Genomic DNA, 16,934 nt, shown 5'->3' with positions numbered 1-16,934 from the left:
GGAGCTCTGCGGGGGCAGCGAGCCTGGGGCTGAGGCTGTGCTTAGGGACACTGAGCGCTGCATAATTCGGGTTTTTAGCGGGCAGTGAGCACGGGGCGGGCTGTACCTCCAGGGGCAGGTTCCAGGCGATGTAGACGTGCCACTTGTAGTCGTCCATCCAGACCTCGGCCACGCGCAGCGCGTTGCGCTTGGTGTAGAAGCCGATGTTGTTGTTGTAGGGCTTCTTCTTGCGCTCGATGTGAGCCACCCTGGAGCACGGCAGCACCTCCATGCTGCCCCCACACAGCCACACCTGCGTTGTAAATGAGAGACAAAAGTCTCGATATTCAGCAAAATTTAGATTGCTTTATTTGATAGACAAAGAGCAAGCAGCGTGCTGGGGAACGTGAGGGGTCACCACCCACTCCACGCTCCACTCAACCTTGGTTTGCAGCCTCTTCTTATAGTGTGGTTCCTTGTTGTACACAAATTCACAAAGCCTTTGGGTGATAATCAGTCACAGCCATCCGGTCCTTGTAGAGAAGCACCAGAGAAGTTCTGGGAGTCTGGTTTTTGGGATAGGCAGCATTGATCAGACAAAGGCAGGAAGGGCTTTTTGGGAAATCCGATTTTGCAAGCTGGCAGCCGATACAACTTATTTGAAAAACATAACATATTATAATGTAACATAATACAACATAATGTAACATAACAAGGTGATTTTAAACAGAATTATTTAATCATATAATTTCCTTTATCTGGTGTCCATGCTTCACTTCAGAGCTTAGTATTCTGGTTTATGCAAACCCCAATGCTTTTGTGATTAACACGAATCTTTTATCAATTGTCACACCTGCAACACAGCACAGCTCCCTCAGCACGGCAGCCAGGGGCAGAGCCCAGACCTGGGCTGGCTCTTTAAAGGGATGCTTATTGTATGCAGATGATACAGCAATTTATTTATTATTTCAAATGCTCTTTATTGTATCCACGTGATGCAGAAATTTATTTATTATTTAAAATGCTGTTTATTGTATCCAAATACAGCAGTTCATGGGTCCTGGGTGACAGAGCCCAGCCCACAGCTTTTCCAGCATCAGCTGTGGGTTTGCCTGAAGTCACTCTAGTTCTGCTTACAATGCATTCTATACTTTTCATTGCAGAGCATCTTAAAACATGACAACCAATCGATACCTTCACTATTACTTACAGCCTATCATAAATACTAACATTACCATATTCATGTTACTATTCTCCAATCACAAAAGCTTAGTATGTTACAATTTAAGCTAGAAGTTGTTTTTCAGTTTTCTTACAGTGGAAAATTTTGAGACCTTTCTTTCTACTTGCAACATTGTCTTTCTTGTTTGCCTGTGACATATTTTTGCTTGGTAAGAACATCTTTTGTTTGAAGTGGATTCATCCTTTGCTCTGAATCATAAAAACCTCTTCCAACTCACTTTACCCTTGACTTCTTAGTTACCCAGTCAGACTGGCTCAGCAATTCTTTTCTTCTATATCAAAACTTGCTATTATTTCTATTCCTTCTTCAGATTCTACATTCAAAGATCTTTCTGTTACACACACACATCTGTGAGACCTTCCTGTCAAATCCTTCTCCTTCCCAACAGGACGGAGTTCTGAGGATCCCAGGTTATCCCAGCATTGTTTCTCCAACTGACACAGCCAGATGTGGCCTCTGCCCAGCACTGGGACACTCAGGGAGCATTTGTGGGCTTGGAACTGCAGGATTTTTATGTCCCTTCCAACCCAAACCCCTCCTGGATTAACCTGTGCCCAAAGCTTTAGAGGGATCAGGTCTGTTCCTCACGGGGTGAACAGTGCTGCATTTCCTCCCAAATAAAAAGCATTAATGACTGGAATAGTTCAAACTATTCCAAGATCCCCTCCTGCAGAAGGGATGAGTCAGTGAAGCATATGGCAGGGACAGATTTCTCCCACTTGAAAACATTTGTTCATTATTGTTCTTTCATGTGCTGCTTCAAATTCCCTTAAATCACAGTTTGCAAGTTAATAAAATCTTGCAAGATCCTCTTTAGATCTCACACACAGGGGATTTGCAGAAGACTTGCCATACCTGCCTTCTTCCCTGCCTGTTTGTCATCAGCAAGAAGTTATTTACCTTCCAGACAGGACTCCAGCCCTGGGCAATCCTTCCAAAGCCACACTCCAGAGCAGGCTGCTCTGCATTATCCTTTTGCACAGTTATTGTTATCCCAGCCTTTCTGGGATCCCTTCCAGGCTCACCACCTTTCCTCCCACCTGTGGGCCCGAATTTTTATGGACTCTGCTCGATTCCAGCAGCACCAGGAGTCCCTGCGTGCGTGGAGCAGTGCCTGGTGTCACCTCCCAGGGGTGGCTTTGGCCCCTCCAGGGTGGGGCACATGCCCAGGGGACAGCAGAGAGGGGACAGAGGGGACAGAGGGGACAGAGGGGACAGAGGGGACACCTTCCCTCACGACTCCTCACACTGCTCCCACCTGGATTGCTGCACAACATCACAAACACTGAGCTGTTGCAGCAGCTGCTGCATAAACATGCAGGAAAATCCCACTGCACTCCTGCTCTGCCATCTGACCTTTCAGAACACTTGAAAGACAATTTCCTGCTCCCAGAGGGGATTCAGGGCTGGTGTCCCAGAGAGGGACCTGCCTGTCCCTGCCTGTCCCTCCCCTCCTCTTCCCACCCCAGGTCACTCAAGGTCTGCCACAGGTCACAGGCAAAGCAAATCAGAGCTGAACTGAGCAACCCCAGAGAAAAACAGAGATATTTTTAAAGGAATATTCCTAAGGCAGAATATGTGTTTCTTTCCTGCTCAGTTCTTTAATTTCTCAACATCTTGGTGCAATAGAGGAATGAGCTCTGCCCTTAGGTGCTCCCAAGGCTGCTGGGTTCAGCCACTACAGTGAATACATCTTCCAGTCCAGAGTGATCCCCAGCATCTCCTGGTTTTGTACTTTTGGAGATTTGTTAGGTTTCGTCCTGATTTAAAATCAGAATAATTATTTTGAAAGTACTAAAACCATAATTAACATGATTTTCCAGCAGCCTGCCCCGAGTTACACTATTGCACTGTTACCTTTCTGTGCTCCAGTTAAATAATTCATGTCAGCTTCCTTCAATTTCAGGAATATCTGTACAACCACCTGGGAATCCCCACACTGGAATAACCTGGGTGTGGCAGAGAGCTGGGCACTGCCTGGGTGCACATCCACAGCCTGGTCCAGAGAGATCAATACAAACTTAATTCAGGAATTAGCCAAGGAAAGACCATACATCTTCCTCCTAAACAGAGCCTGAACTGTCATTATAAATTTTTAAAACTCTTGTTTTTATAACGTATTTGTAAATATTTCTTCTGGGAACAACAGAGCAAAGAGAGCCATGACCCAGGAATGGCCAAGTCCCACTGGAATCTCTGTCCCAGGAAGGAGTTGCTTGTTCCTACGTGGCCCCACAAGGAATTTGTGCCCCTCCTGCACCCAAAATGCAGGTGAGGAGGTGCACAGGGAGCTGCAACCCACGTGAATCCCCCCCAGCTGTGGAGCTGTGCCTGCCCCACAAGCTCAGAGTGAGCCCCCAGCCCTGACCACGGCTCAAGGGCACAGAATTCCTTCTCCTGGTGCCCACAGGACACAGCCAGAGGAGCCCAGTGGATCCCAACCCTCCCAGTACAAGGGCAGGCACCTGCCCTTATGTCCCAGCCCTGACTTCACCCCATGGCACCCAGCCTGGAGGGCAGGAGGGTCCTTGGGAACCTTTTGTGTCCCAGCTGAGCAGCCACTGATCCCAGCAAAGCCCTTGAACACACAGAGCACCTTCCTGCTAAGGAATCCTATTGGATTTTTCATGGACTCACAGAATACCAGAATGGTTTGGGTTGGAAAGGACCTCAAAGCCCATCCAGTGCCACCCCTGCCATGGCAGGGACACCTCCCACTGTCCCAGGCTGCTCCAGCCCCAATGTCCAACCTGGCCTTGGGCACTGCCAGGGATCCAGGGGCAGCCACAGCTGCTCTGGGCACCCTGTGCCAGCCCTGCCCACCCTCACAGGAACAATTCCTGCCCAATATCCCATCCATCCCTGCCCTCTGGCAGTGGGAGCCATTCCCTGTGTCCTGTCCCTCCATCCCTCGGAAATTGTCCCTCTCACACAAAGCCATGCTCAGAGGCTCAGGGTACAGTAACTCAGCAGGTTAAATATGATCAGCAAGTCTCCAGTTTTCCCTGTTTTCTGACATTCCCATTCCCACACAACAATTAAATTGCCACTCATTTACCCATGAAGTGATACAGAACTAAAAATAGACCCACTCCCATCAGAAAATGAGGGTGAGTCAATAACATCTCCATCAATCCACACACAGGAGGAATCAAACCCATGGGAAATGCTGGGGTTTATAAATAACCAGTTAACATCAAACTCTAGTGAAGGAATCCCAGAGAAACAAACAGAAAACAAATCCATCACCCAGAGACCTTTGATGTGTTTTGCAGAAAGCTGCTGGGGAATAGACTTATAATTCTTTTCCAAGGAAAATGTGACTGTCCTAAGGATTGAGCCTGGAAAAGCAGTGACTTGTCTTGGGGAATGAAATGTCCAAGCACAGCCAACACTGCACTGCTAAATCTGCTTTGCAGGAGCTTTGGCACATGAGAGGAGGAGGGAAGGGAGACCTTCTGTCTTAGGCTGCAATACAGGATGTGCCCAAAGTTTGTATTCTGTCCCCATGTGTTAACCCAGCTGGGGCAGTGATCCTGATCTCTGTGCAGATATCCTCTGCTAATGGGCCATGTGTTAACCCAGCTGGGGCAGTGTTCTTTATCTTTCCACAGCCCATCCTCCCTCCAGGAGATCTCTCCTGTTCATGGCCATGCAGTCCCAGGGCAGGGCTGATCAAATTCCATCATCCCATTGGGAGATGCTCCAGCCAGGGGCAGGAACCAAACATTTCCTACCCAGATCAAAGGTGAGATTTGGAACAGCAGAGCAGCCTTTTCCCACTGGATCCCAGAGGAAAACCAGAGCCTTGCACATCATCCCTGGAGCTTTGGAGGAAAACTGCACCTTGTGCAGGAGCCCTGCTCCAGCAGAACCACATCTGTCACTGCAGGAGGATGCAGCCACCATGGAATGGCACTGCACCAACCCTGACTGACTGACGGGGGCAGCTTGGATTCTGACTCTGGCAGTGTTTTGGGTTTGTTCTCTGTAATACTGGATTTCTATTTTAATTTTCCTAGTAAAGAACTGTTATTCCTATTCCCATATCTTTGCCTGAGAGCCCCTTAACTTCAGAATTATAATAATTTGGAGGGAGGGGGTTTACATTTTCCATTTCAAAGAGAGGCTCCTGCCTTTCTTGGCAGACACCTGTCTGTCAAACCAGGACACCTTCTTATTTTCTACCTGAAAGGAGTTTGCAGACAGGTGGGGGTTGGTCTCTTCTCCCAGCTGACAAGGGACAGGACAAGAAGGAAAGGCTGCAGCTTGTGCCAGGGGAGGCTTAGGGTGGATATTGGGAACATTTCTTCCCTGAAAGGGTTGTCAGCTATTGGAACAGGCTGCCCAGGGCAGGGTTGCAATCACCATCCCTGAAGTCAGTGTCCTTGAAAATGTTCAAAAACCACATGGATGTGGCACCTGGGGACAGGCTTAGTGGTGGCCTTGGCAGTGCTGGGGACTCAGCACTCAGAGGCCTTCTCCAAATTCCTGTTTCCCTGTGGGAGACAGACTTTGGTTATCACGAGGTCTCTTGTGACAGGCTGTGCTCCAGGGATGGGATGAGCCAGCTCTGGTTCCCCATCACCCTTTGGAAGCACAGCCAGAGGAGCTGTGGGTGTGTGAGAGCCTTGGTGGCACCTCAGAGCCTACCCAGAGCCAGCCCAGGCTGGCACAGGGCTGAGCTCAGGCAGACACAGGGCTCAGCTCAGGCTGGCACAGGGCTGAGCTCAGGCAGGCACAGGGCTGAGCTCAGGCAGGCACAGGGCACAGCCCAGGCTGGCACAGGGCTCAGCCCAGGCTGGCACAGGGCTGAGCTCAGGCAGACACAGGGCTCAGCTCAGGCTGGCACAGGGCTGAGCTCAGGCAGGCACAGGGCTGAGCTCAGGCAGGCACAGGGCACAGCCCAGGCTGGCACAGGGCTCAGCCCAGGCTGGCACAGGGCTGAGCTCAGGCTGGCACAGGGCTCAGCCCAGGCTGGCACAGGGCACAGCCCAGGCTGGCACAGGGCTCAGCAGTGCTGCTGTGGGGCAGCAGAGCCCAGGGGAGGCTCCCTGGGCACGGGGAGCTCTCAACAGCAGCTCCTGTGCCAGCACACCCCAGGCTCGGCTGCAAGGGGAAATGGCTTTTCCAGTGCTCTAGCAGAGCTGGGGGGGCTCACCTGGAGAGGAGAAGGCTCTGGAGAGACCTTAAAGCTCCTCCCAGGGCCTGAAGGACTCCAGGAGGACTGGAGAGGGACAAGGGATGGAGGGGCTGGACGCAGGGAATGGCTTAAAAATGACAGAGGGCAGGGCTGGATGGGATCTGGAGAAGGAATTCCTGGCTGTGAAGGTGGGGACAGTGGCACAGGGTGCCCAGAGAACAGTGGGGACAGTGCCCATCCTGGGTCCTGGCTGCAGCATGGTGTGACATCCATGACGAGCACTGACAGCTCCCATGAAACCCTGAGCCTGTATTTGCTCAGAGCTTGGCTGAATTTTACCTACTCAGACTGAAATCTATCCTGGACGAGCTGGAGCTCTGCAGTTAATGCAAAGAGACAACATCTAATGGTGTCAGGACGTGTCTGCAGGGGAAACTTTGAATCTCTCAATGCATTGTGACAGAAGGAAATGGGGGAAAACCCTTCCCCAACTTTCATTCCACCCACTCCAGGCTTTTCAGCTGATAACTTCATTTCTAAGGTGATTAGCAGCCCCCTGCCTTAATTAGCCATAGATTTCCCATTTAGCAGCTTTGCCTTATCTTTGCTCCCGTTCTCCTTTGAAAAGTAACTTCCAAAGTTAAGGGGAAAACACAATTACCAGGGCAGCTGAAATAATTCAGAATCTACCAGAACAAAGGGCTAAAATAATCAAACTGAGAAACAGCAGAAAAGGCAAAGAAAGAAGAATTCGTCCTGTAAAGTTCTGAGAGACTTTATCTCTCCAAATCACTGCTTTTGTGGGAACAAACAACATGCACAGCCTCATTCCCAGCATTCCCATCCTTCCTGCTCCCACCTGGGCCCTGCCCCATCCCACTCCCCACAGGACACCAGGGGAGCAGGTCCCCAAGCCAAGCTCGTGCTGCCAGGAATGGGATGGAGAAGTTGCTCCCCCAAACCTCTGTGCTCCCTGGGTTTCCCTGGCACAAGGCTTGTGGAGACCCCCCTATCCCAGCCAGCCTGGCCAAGCCCAGCTTTGGGAGATAAACACCTCCCCATCACCAGCTGGTGGCCCTTTATGGGTGACAATCCCATTCCAGAACCCTCACACCCAGCAGGCTGGCTGTGCCTGGATGTATTTATATAGAGATTTCACAGCTATATAGATACTTTATATATATAATTATATTATAGAATTATGTTACATAATATCTACATTATAGATAGATGCCATATAGATATTTTCATGGATGTATTTATATAGCTAAAATATTTATATAGGGTGTTGGATTCTAAACCTTCACTGGAGTGCTCCTGCAGGCTCTGGAGTGCCACTGTCTCCCGTCACCATCCCAGCAGAAGCTCAGCAGTGGAATCACACGAAGGGGAGCTGAGAAATCACCCACAGAGGGGAACAAAGGGAGGGAAATCAGCTGCCTTTGGGAACTCTGGAACTCTTGATCTCTGCAGGTGGATGAGCACTCTGGGAAGAGGAAGATCTGGATTTCCACAGATCACATCAGGCCTGGGGGAGTGATCCAAAGCAGTGACTGTGCCACCTCTGGGGCTCAGCAAGATCACACCCAGCCCCACATCCAGGCCAGGGGATGCAAAAGCATTTCCAGGCACAAGGACCAAACCCTGTGGCACAGCCCTGGCAGAGGGGCAGCCCTGGATGGACCCACCCCAGCATCCTGCTGGGAATCCCTGCACAGCTCCACCCTGAACAACTGAGGAATTATCCTGGAGACCTGCAGGGAGAAGTCAAGGAGTCCACGTCCTGCAGTTGGAACAGGACAAGGAATTTCTCTGCTGCACCTGTAGATTTCCTTCCTCTGTCCTGAGGCCCCAGAAGACCTTTCTGGGAGGATCAGAAGCAGCCAGATCAGCCCCAGTATCCATGGGCCATCTCCCTAAAATGGGATTTTCCAAAAGACCTGCCCTTCCCAGCCCACTTCCATTCCAGCAGAGAATCGAAGTTGGAGAGGAGGGGGGTTAGAACCCATTTAAAAAACTTAATTCTTTTTCTTCTTTGGCTCTCCTTTTCTCCTGTTTTGTTTTTATCATGGATCATACAGATGATACACTTTGGACAGGTTCCTGTCTATCTTGTGCCAGACCAGTAACAGAAATGTCCAAATTGTCCAGTGTCCCAAAGTCCAACCTTTCCTAAATTAATTCCTTTTGTAATGGCAACTAAAAATGCCAAAGGAGAGTGGAATCAGAGGCACTCCACAACCCCTAACCAGCAGCAGAAATAGGTAATAACCACTTTCCATCCTTAAGCAACATAAACAGTTGAATATCTGACATATTGAGAGGTCAGAATAAAGCAAGATTCCATGCAGAGCAGGGATTCTCCAGCAGAAGCATTCCCACACAGTGCAGTGGAGTTTGCTCAGACTGGAGCCTTTTCCAAGGAAAAATCTGTGCTGTGCTTCTCCAACAAATGCAACCCAACCTGCTCTAAGCAGAGCATCACTGCTGGCTGCAAAAGGGATTGATCTGACCTTATCACCCAATAGGATCCATCAGAATCTTGGTGGGAAGCTGCATTTCAAAGATTCCAGTCCCAAAGCACAGCATGGGGAGGATGCCCAATGTCCACATGCCCTTGGCTTGGGAAAGCTGCTGCAAAACTGCATTTCACTTCCCAGTGCATCAGGAGTGATTCCTGAACTTCTGCAACATGAAACCACAGCACCCACAGCCACTGCAGCTTTGTCATTTTGGTGCTCCAAAAGTTTGGGGTTTTTTTTTAAAAAAAGAGGAGAAGAATATTTTTAAATCCCATCTTGGAGAGACACTCTGCTCTCCCAGCTGAGCTGCCAGGCTGGGCTGGAGCTGGAGCCCAGCTCTGCCTCCTGAGCCCCCATCTGGCTGAGAGCACATCCCTGCTGAGCACTGAGCTCCAGAGAGGTTGGGAACTATCGTGGAACAAATCTGGGTCTTCCTAATGAGTTTAGAGCTGAAATTCCTCAGTGCTCTGATGTTATCTGCTCAGCCTTGGCAGCATGACAAGGACCTGATTATGTTGTAATAGCATAATGCAAAGATTATTATAGACTCATAAAAGACAAGTGCCTCAAAACCAGCATCCACAATACCTGGAGGCCCTGCACAAGGAGCTGAACATGCTGGGCTTTGTGCACTCCTAGCACAGAAATTACCTGCAGGATCTGACCCTGATCTGCTTGGAGGTTGCTCTTTTTTTATTATTTTATTGCCAGTAATGTACCAAAAGCATCTTGATCTCATTTTCCTATTACCATTTCTGTCAGAGCTGTAAAAATAAACCAGCATAAATAGCTCCCCAGGATTTTGATCTATTTTTTATGCACAAAAAGCCTTTGGAGGAGATGATCCACAGCCCGTTCTTCAGCCTAACAGGATTCCATGTGGGGAGTGGCAGGAGGAGGGGGGAAGGTGCCAGGGAACATTGGAACCACGAGAGGTGGCTCTGAAACAGAATTATTGATGCAATAATAGAGAGAGGCAGGTGAGGGATGGAGCAGCTCCTGAGCTGACAGCACCCAGCTCCATGGAGCTGCTTCCAGAGTCCAGCACATCCCCAGTGCTCTGTGATCTGTAATTACAGATATTCCCAGCATTCCTGATGGGAAGGTGCTGGGAGGGAGCCAAGCTCCTCCATGGATGTTCCTGCATGGGTCTGACTGGCTGTGACTCTGCCCATCCTGCTGGAAAACTGCTCCAGGGATTTGTCAACAGAGCAGCTCCTGAGTTTAGAGCAGGAAAATGCAGAGGGAGGGAGAGAGGCACGGTCTGGGTGTGGGGATTGAGTGATGTGATGTGAGCAGGGACACACAGGGACACACAGGAGGTATTTTACTCCCTGTCTGTGCTCAAAGCCACATTCATGATGTTTCCTAAGCTTGTCCCACTCCTGCCATGGCAGGGACACCTTCCACTGTCCCAGGCTGCTCCAGCCCCAATGTCCAGCCTGGCCTTGGGCACTGCCAGGGATCCAGGGGCAGCCACAGCTGCTCTGGGCACCCTGTGCCAGGGCCTGCCCACCCTCACAGGAACAATTCCTGCCCAATATCCCATCCATCCCTGCCCTCTGGCAGTGGGAGCCATTCCCTGTGTCCTGTCCCTCCATCCCTTGTCCAAAGTCTCTCTCCATCTTTCCTGCAGCTCCTTCAGGTCCTGCAAGGTCACACTGAGCTCAGCCCAAAGCTTCTCCTCTCCAGCTGAACAATCCCAGCTCTGCCAGCCTTTCCTCCCAGCAGAGCTGCTCCATCCTCTGCTCATCCTGGAGCCTTCTCTGCATCTCTCCAGCAGCTCCAGGTCCTGCCTGTGCTGGGAACCCTGGATTTGGACATTGTGAATCCCATTGCTGCATTTCAGCTGCTCGTGGGTCAAACAGGAGGGGATGCCCAGAGCTGATGCTCAGGGGAGTCAGAGGGAGGCAGCACCAAACCTGCTTTTGTGTCTTGCCAAGCCCAGGGACACTGCAGTGCCACCAGCTGTCCCTGCAGTGATGCCCAGGCAAGGCCAGCAGGATTTGGGAACCCTCACTAGAGAGGGGCACCAGGATGTGCCCATTTCTGCAGGACAGATCCTGCCAGGGCTGTTCTGCCACTGCCCAGCTGCAGCATGGAAATGTCCAGCCAAGCTCCAAACCAGATGGTTGGAGATCAGGAGCTCTGCCACAATTTTGCCACTCTCTCCACCATCTGCTCGTTTTCCCTGGCAGAGTTAAAATCCCCTCTCCAGTAGAGCCATCATGTCCTCGGAAATAATGAACACTTTGCAAGCAGGGAAGTTTAGAGTATGGAAATTTAAAGCCTGAGTTATCTCTGTGGCTCTGGATGTCCCATCAGCAAACTCCCTGATAAGTGACTGTCACAGAGCTCCCAAAAAGGGAAAATTCCTGTAAATCCCCGGAAAAGCCCTGAGGTTAATGACCTCCTGACTGCTGCTCCTCCCATCCTGGTGGCACCAGCAGCTCCTTCAAGTGTGGCCAGCTCCTGAAACATCTCCCACCAGGACACAGCAGCCTCTGAGATGGAGTTCTGATGGGAAATTTGGGGGCAGCACTCAGGGTGATGATGTCCTTGGAATACTGCAAGACCTTGGTGGCCATCTGGACTTTCATCCCCAGGTGTTCCCAGAGCGAATGCCCAGGGCCTGTGTTCACTGTGAGATGTTGGTTTAACAAAACCCACAGCATTTCCTTGCTGGAGACAAACTTTAGGCAAGTGGCCACTGATTCCTGAGCCCCTGAACTTCTCACAGCATCCAAAAATGCAACTTTTGCACCAGCACAGCCAGGGAACAGTCCAGAGACAGATTTGGAAAGGCTGGAAGCAAGAATGTATCTGATTCAAAATGATTTTTTTTCCTCCTGTTCTGCACAGAACTGATCAAAACCATAGGTGAGTCCTATTTGTATTACTAATGGTGTTAACACTCAATCTAATCTGGGTCTAAGCCTTGTTTGCATGTTAATTCCAGCATCACAACTCCCAGTGTCTTTCCCAGCGTTCCAGCCTCTCTTGTCTAAGCAGAGCAGGCACAGCTTTGTGCTGACCCCAGAAAGGGCCTGGGGGGCTGTGGTGGATCCCCAGCACGTTCAGGTGTTACCTCCCCCACTTCAATGTGTGCTGGTGGCATGAAAATGCAAATGGATCTTGGTCAATTCGTCCCCTTCTTGATCTGCAGTGAGTTTATGTGTTTGCATTATTTATCACAATTCAAGAATCACAGACCTTAAGAAAACAAGCCCAGATTTTCTGGCAGAGCAGCTCATGGGCCCTCCCTGAGCAAAACCCCCACCCCAGCCAAGGCAGGCAGAACACATTTGAAATTGCAGTTTGGGATGACCCAACCGGGGGACAAGAGCACCTTTGGTCCCAGCTCCATGAGGACATCAGAGGTGACAGCAGAGCCACCCCTGCACAGCCACAGCCACCTCTGTCACCTCTGCCACCTCTGTTACCTCTGCCACCCCCCTGCACAGCCACAGCCACCTCTGCCACCTCTCTCACCCCCCTGCACAGCCACAGCCACCTCTGCCACCTCTCTCACCTCCCTGCACAGCCACCACTGCCACCTCTGCCACCTCTCTCACCCCCCTGCACAGCCACCTCTGCCACCTCTGCCACCTCTGTCACCTGCAGCTGGCCCAGTCCCACTCACGTGTCCCCAGCTGACAGGGAAGGGCTGGCTGAGCTGATCCTGGCACAGCTGAGCCAGTGCTGGGGCTTGGCCAGCCTTGAGCTGGAAGGGGACCCCAGACCTCCCTTCCAGCCTGAATTATCCCAAAATTCCTGTAAAGAGCTGCCTGACACGGATGTGTGGAGGTCCCAGTGAGGACACTGCTGGGTCTGGGGAGGGAAGGTGTGAAATCCTGTCTTGGTTCCTCCCCTGAGCAGGTGACAAGTTCTTTCTGTGCTGTTTAACTTTGTCCCCTCCTCTTCCAGCCCCTGACTGAGGCAGTCAGGAGCACAGAGCTGGCACAGCACGGGGCTGGCTCCTGCTGCATCCCAGTCTCAAGGTACTGCAAGAGCAGGAATTTTTCTTTTAGGGTCATTTTAAACTTCAATGCCTATTGCAGAGTTTTCCAGATGTTCTCATCTCCATCTCCACCTCCTGTGAATTATCCCAGTTGAGCAGATGCCACCAGGGGATTACTGTGCACATGTAAGAACTCTTTAATTTCCCTCTTCCCAAACACTGTGAAGTAACTCCTGGACAGTCAGTGCCCACAGGTGTGGAGTGAAAACCTGGTCTGGGATGTTTTCCATGTTCCTTAGGGCACGGAGGAGATGGGATCACCCATTGGGTGATGCTGAGATGGATCAGGAGACAAATTTCTTTTGGTCACGTAGCAAACAGCACACAAGGACCTGAACTGTGCCTGGGGTCTTGAAGAACAAAGGTTGGTGACAAGCTGGAGGCTTTTAAAGCTCAACCTCTACTTTTCTCAATCAAAGACTTCCAATAAAGTTCTACCAGAGGAGCTGAATCAGGAGAGCTGAGCAGCACAGGCACTCTGCCAAGTGTGGAGGGATAAACCTTAAGGAATCCTGACAGGCAATAAAAGCCCTGTTTTCCTGAGCAGTCGAATCCCTGGAGTGAATTAAACTGTGCTGGATATTGGTGCAAACAGTCATTTCTGCACGGGCTGCATCCCGAGGCTTTGGATCAAAGCAAACCAAACCACCTCTGCAGGGGTCATGGCCTTGGCTCATTGATTTATTTACAACATTTAGGACCTGAGATTACTTATTTTGTGTGAAACGTACAGAACAGGGACTGTGGGAAAGGCAGACAGGAAAACTTTCCTGCATTTATCTGACAGGATTCTGTTTACTCCTTGGATACTGCTGGGCATTCCCTCACTCTGTTCTGCATTAAAGTCTCCCTAAATATCAAATAAATTTTAAGAATTTCAGTTCAAAGTCCACATCTTCATAGTCATTATTTAAGGTCACCCAACATCCATTTGTTTCTATTTCCATAATACAATTTTTAAAAATAATTAATGTATCCCTCAACAAATAATAATAAACAAATATAAATTAATATAAATAATAAATAAACACCCCTCTGCAGAATAACAATGCCCTGACTCCCTGGAAAGGCCCTGCCAGCCCAGTTAGCAGCACTGGGTAATTTCAAAATTACATTTTAATAACAGCAGCCCAGTCCTTATCTTTTCCCTGCTTCCTCTTGTCCTTGATCTCCTAATTAGGGATAAGAGCAGTGGAAGTGATCCAGCCCCACCATGCAGCCAGATTTTACCCAAATTGTTATTACAGGGCCATAAAAGAGCTCCTATGGAATTCTTTTTCCCAAGGGAGCCTGTTGATAAAAACAGTGACTGTGTCCATTGATTTCTCTGTGTGCATTCACAGGAGCTCACACACTCAGAGATTTGATTCTAACAGAAGGAAACCTTTGCCATTCCCTGGAGAAGAGCCTCAGCCCCTCCCAGCAAGAAGAGGAAAATGATTATTCTGTAATCAGACATTTCCAGGAAGATCATTCTTAGAGCTTGTCACACATCCTGCCGTGCACTCCGTGTCCTGGGGAAAGCCAATTCCTCCAGCCCTTCCCTTCCCTTCCCTTCCCTTCCCTTCCCTTCCCTTCCCTTCCCTTCCCTTCCCTTCCCTTCCCTTCCCTTCCCTTCCCTTCCCTTCCCTTCCCTTCCCTTCCCTTCCCTTCCCTTCCCTTCCCTTCCCTTCCCTTCCCTTCCCTTCCCTTCCCTTCCCTTCCCTTCCCTTCCCTTTCCCCAGTTCCAGCACTGGGGAGGGCAGAGGGGCAGGAGGGAAGGAAGTCGGGCTGCTGAGGAGGAGAATTGCTCTCCCTTCCTTCAATCTGAGCCAGAGAACAGCGGGTCCAGGGAAAAACATGGATTCCTCACCAGGGATTCCTCACCAGGGATTCCTCACCAGGGATTCCTCACCCAGGGGATTCAAGGCAGGCTGGACGGGGTTTGGAGCACCCTGGGATAGTGGAAGTGTCCCTGCCCATGGCAGCAGGTGGAACAAGGCGATTTTCAGGTCCCTCTCAACCCAAACCAGCCTGGGATTCTGAGATTCTCCCCCATCAGCAGCTCTCTGTGCCCAGCAGTCCTGGAGAGCCGCTGAGGGGTGGGCAGTGAGCTGCCTGGGAAGAGAGATTCCAGAGGAAGAACTAATGGGGAAAAATGGACAAGCAGAAGCCCCCTGGGTGTGGGTGGAGCTGTACAGCACCCCTGGCACAGCATCCCTGTACAGCACCCCTGGCACAGCACCCCTGGCACAGAACCCCTGGTACAGAACTCCTGGTACAGAACTCCTGGTACAGAACTCCTGGTACAGCATCCCTGCACAGAACCCCTGGTACAGAACCCCTGGAACAGAACCCCTGGAACAGCACCCCTGGCACAGAACCCCTGGCACAGAACCCCTGGTACCCCAGCCCTGGCACAGCCCCCAGGGCTCCTGGGCTGTCTGGGCAGGCTCTGCCTCCCCACTGAACTCACACAAGGAGTCCCCAGCCCATCTGCAGGACTTTGGTGACACCAACGCCCAGAGGCAACAAGTGCTGGGTTCTGGACCGGGACACAAAGCCAGCAGGGCACTGCTGCTCCCCCAGGGCTCCTGGCATCTCCAGCGAGGGGACCTGGGACAGCCTTCCAGGGACAGCAGCCAGGACTGATTGTCCCAGCCCTGGGGACAGAGTGGCTTTGCCAGCAGATGTGATGTCATCTGAAAGCAGCGATTCTAAAGCCCTTTGTGGTGTCACCCACCCACCTGGCCAAGCTCCTGGAGCAAACCTGTTCAGAGTTTTCTCCATGTGAGCCCCATGGAGGGGACATTCCTGCCTGGACTCACATTTTGGAAGTCACCTGGTACCTGCTGGGGATGGGTAGGCTGGGTGGGGATCTCTGATGGGCTTTTGTGAGGCACCGAGGGAGGACAAGATCAAGGCCCAGAAGAGCCTCCAGCCCCGGGGGATGGGTGGGTGGGTGCTCTGCACACCCCAGCCTATTCCAGCTCTGCACCAGCAGAAAGGCTGTGGGAAAAGGAGAATACCAGGGCCAGACTGTGCCCTGTTATTTTGGTCTGAGACGCTGGAAGAGGTGGGAACTCCTGATGTCCCTGTCCCCAGTTTAATTGATTCTGCCATGTTGGTCAGCTGTATATCTTGGATATCTTGTGTATTGGAAATCCCTTCCAATATAAATGGCTTGGGATTCCCTAAGGAATAACGAAATGAAAAATGAAGCCTCAGGTCCTTCCAAACAGGAGGATGGTGGTCACCCATCCCCTTCCAGATTCTGCTCATCTCAGGGAGAATTTCATCCTGCTCTGAGCCCCCCCCCAAGCTTTGCTCCTGTCTCTCCCAAGCACTCCCAGTCACTCACACGTCTGGAGGTGACTTTCATTAAATTGAGATTAAAAAGACTTTCTTCACAGAAAAAGTCATAAATGGAAAATGTCTCATTTCAGCTTTTTCCTCCAAATCCAAGCCTTGCCATTCAAGGGCACCCAGCATTAATAACTTCCCTGCTGAAGCAGCTCCTTCTGTTTGAGGCCCCAAAACCCAGAGGGTGGCACAGGACACAGATTTGCAGCCACGTGTGCTCAGACCCCAGGGAAGGGCTGGAGCTGGGCCAGGGCAGGGTCAGGCTGGATTTTAGGGAAAGGTTCTTCCCCCAGAGGGTGCTGGCACTGCCCAGGCTCCCCAGGGAATGGGCACGGCCCCGAGGCTGCCAGAGCTGCAGGAGCTGCCAGGGATGCCCAGGGTGGGATTGTTGGGGTGTCTGGGCTGGATCCATCATCCCTGGGGGTCCCTTCCCACTCAGGAGATTCCATGATCCTATGACTTGATCTGTGAGACCCCACTGCACCCTGAAAACAAAGGACATGAACATCTCTGCTCATCTCACACTTTTCCCTGCCAGGGATTTGCTGTGAATTCAGTCTGCCCGTGTCTGAAAAACAGAGATGAGTCAAAAGCATCTAAAAACTTTATCTTTAAAAATCTGGACTGTGGTGATTCCAGGGAAATTCTGCCAAAAAAGAAATGGAGCATTTCAGTAGAACGGAT

The 16,934-nt window shown here is 50.9% G+C and overlaps 1 protein-coding gene across 1 annotated transcript in view; it reads right to left on the bottom strand.

The window, feature by feature from the left end:
* Positions 1-16,934, bottom strand: part of GALNT17 (polypeptide N-acetylgalactosaminyltransferase 17) — a 208,048-nt gene that overhangs the window by 15,913 nt on the left and 175,201 nt on the right. Inside the window, exon 7 of the mRNA XM_014881477.2 lies at positions 107-292. Coding sequence (XP_014736963.1) covers positions 107-292 — 186 coding nt within the window. The remainder of the gene's footprint in view (positions 1-106; positions 293-16,934) is intronic.

This window comes from Sturnus vulgaris, chromosome 21, assembly GCF_052056855.1.
Source record: "Sturnus vulgaris isolate bStuVul1 chromosome 21, bStuVul1.hap1, whole genome shotgun sequence".
In the NCBI taxonomy this organism is placed as follows: domain Eukaryota; kingdom Metazoa; phylum Chordata; class Aves; order Passeriformes; family Sturnidae; genus Sturnus; species Sturnus vulgaris.
Note: the sequence above shows the minus strand (reverse complement) of the source record. Positions and strands in the feature narration are given on the sequence as shown.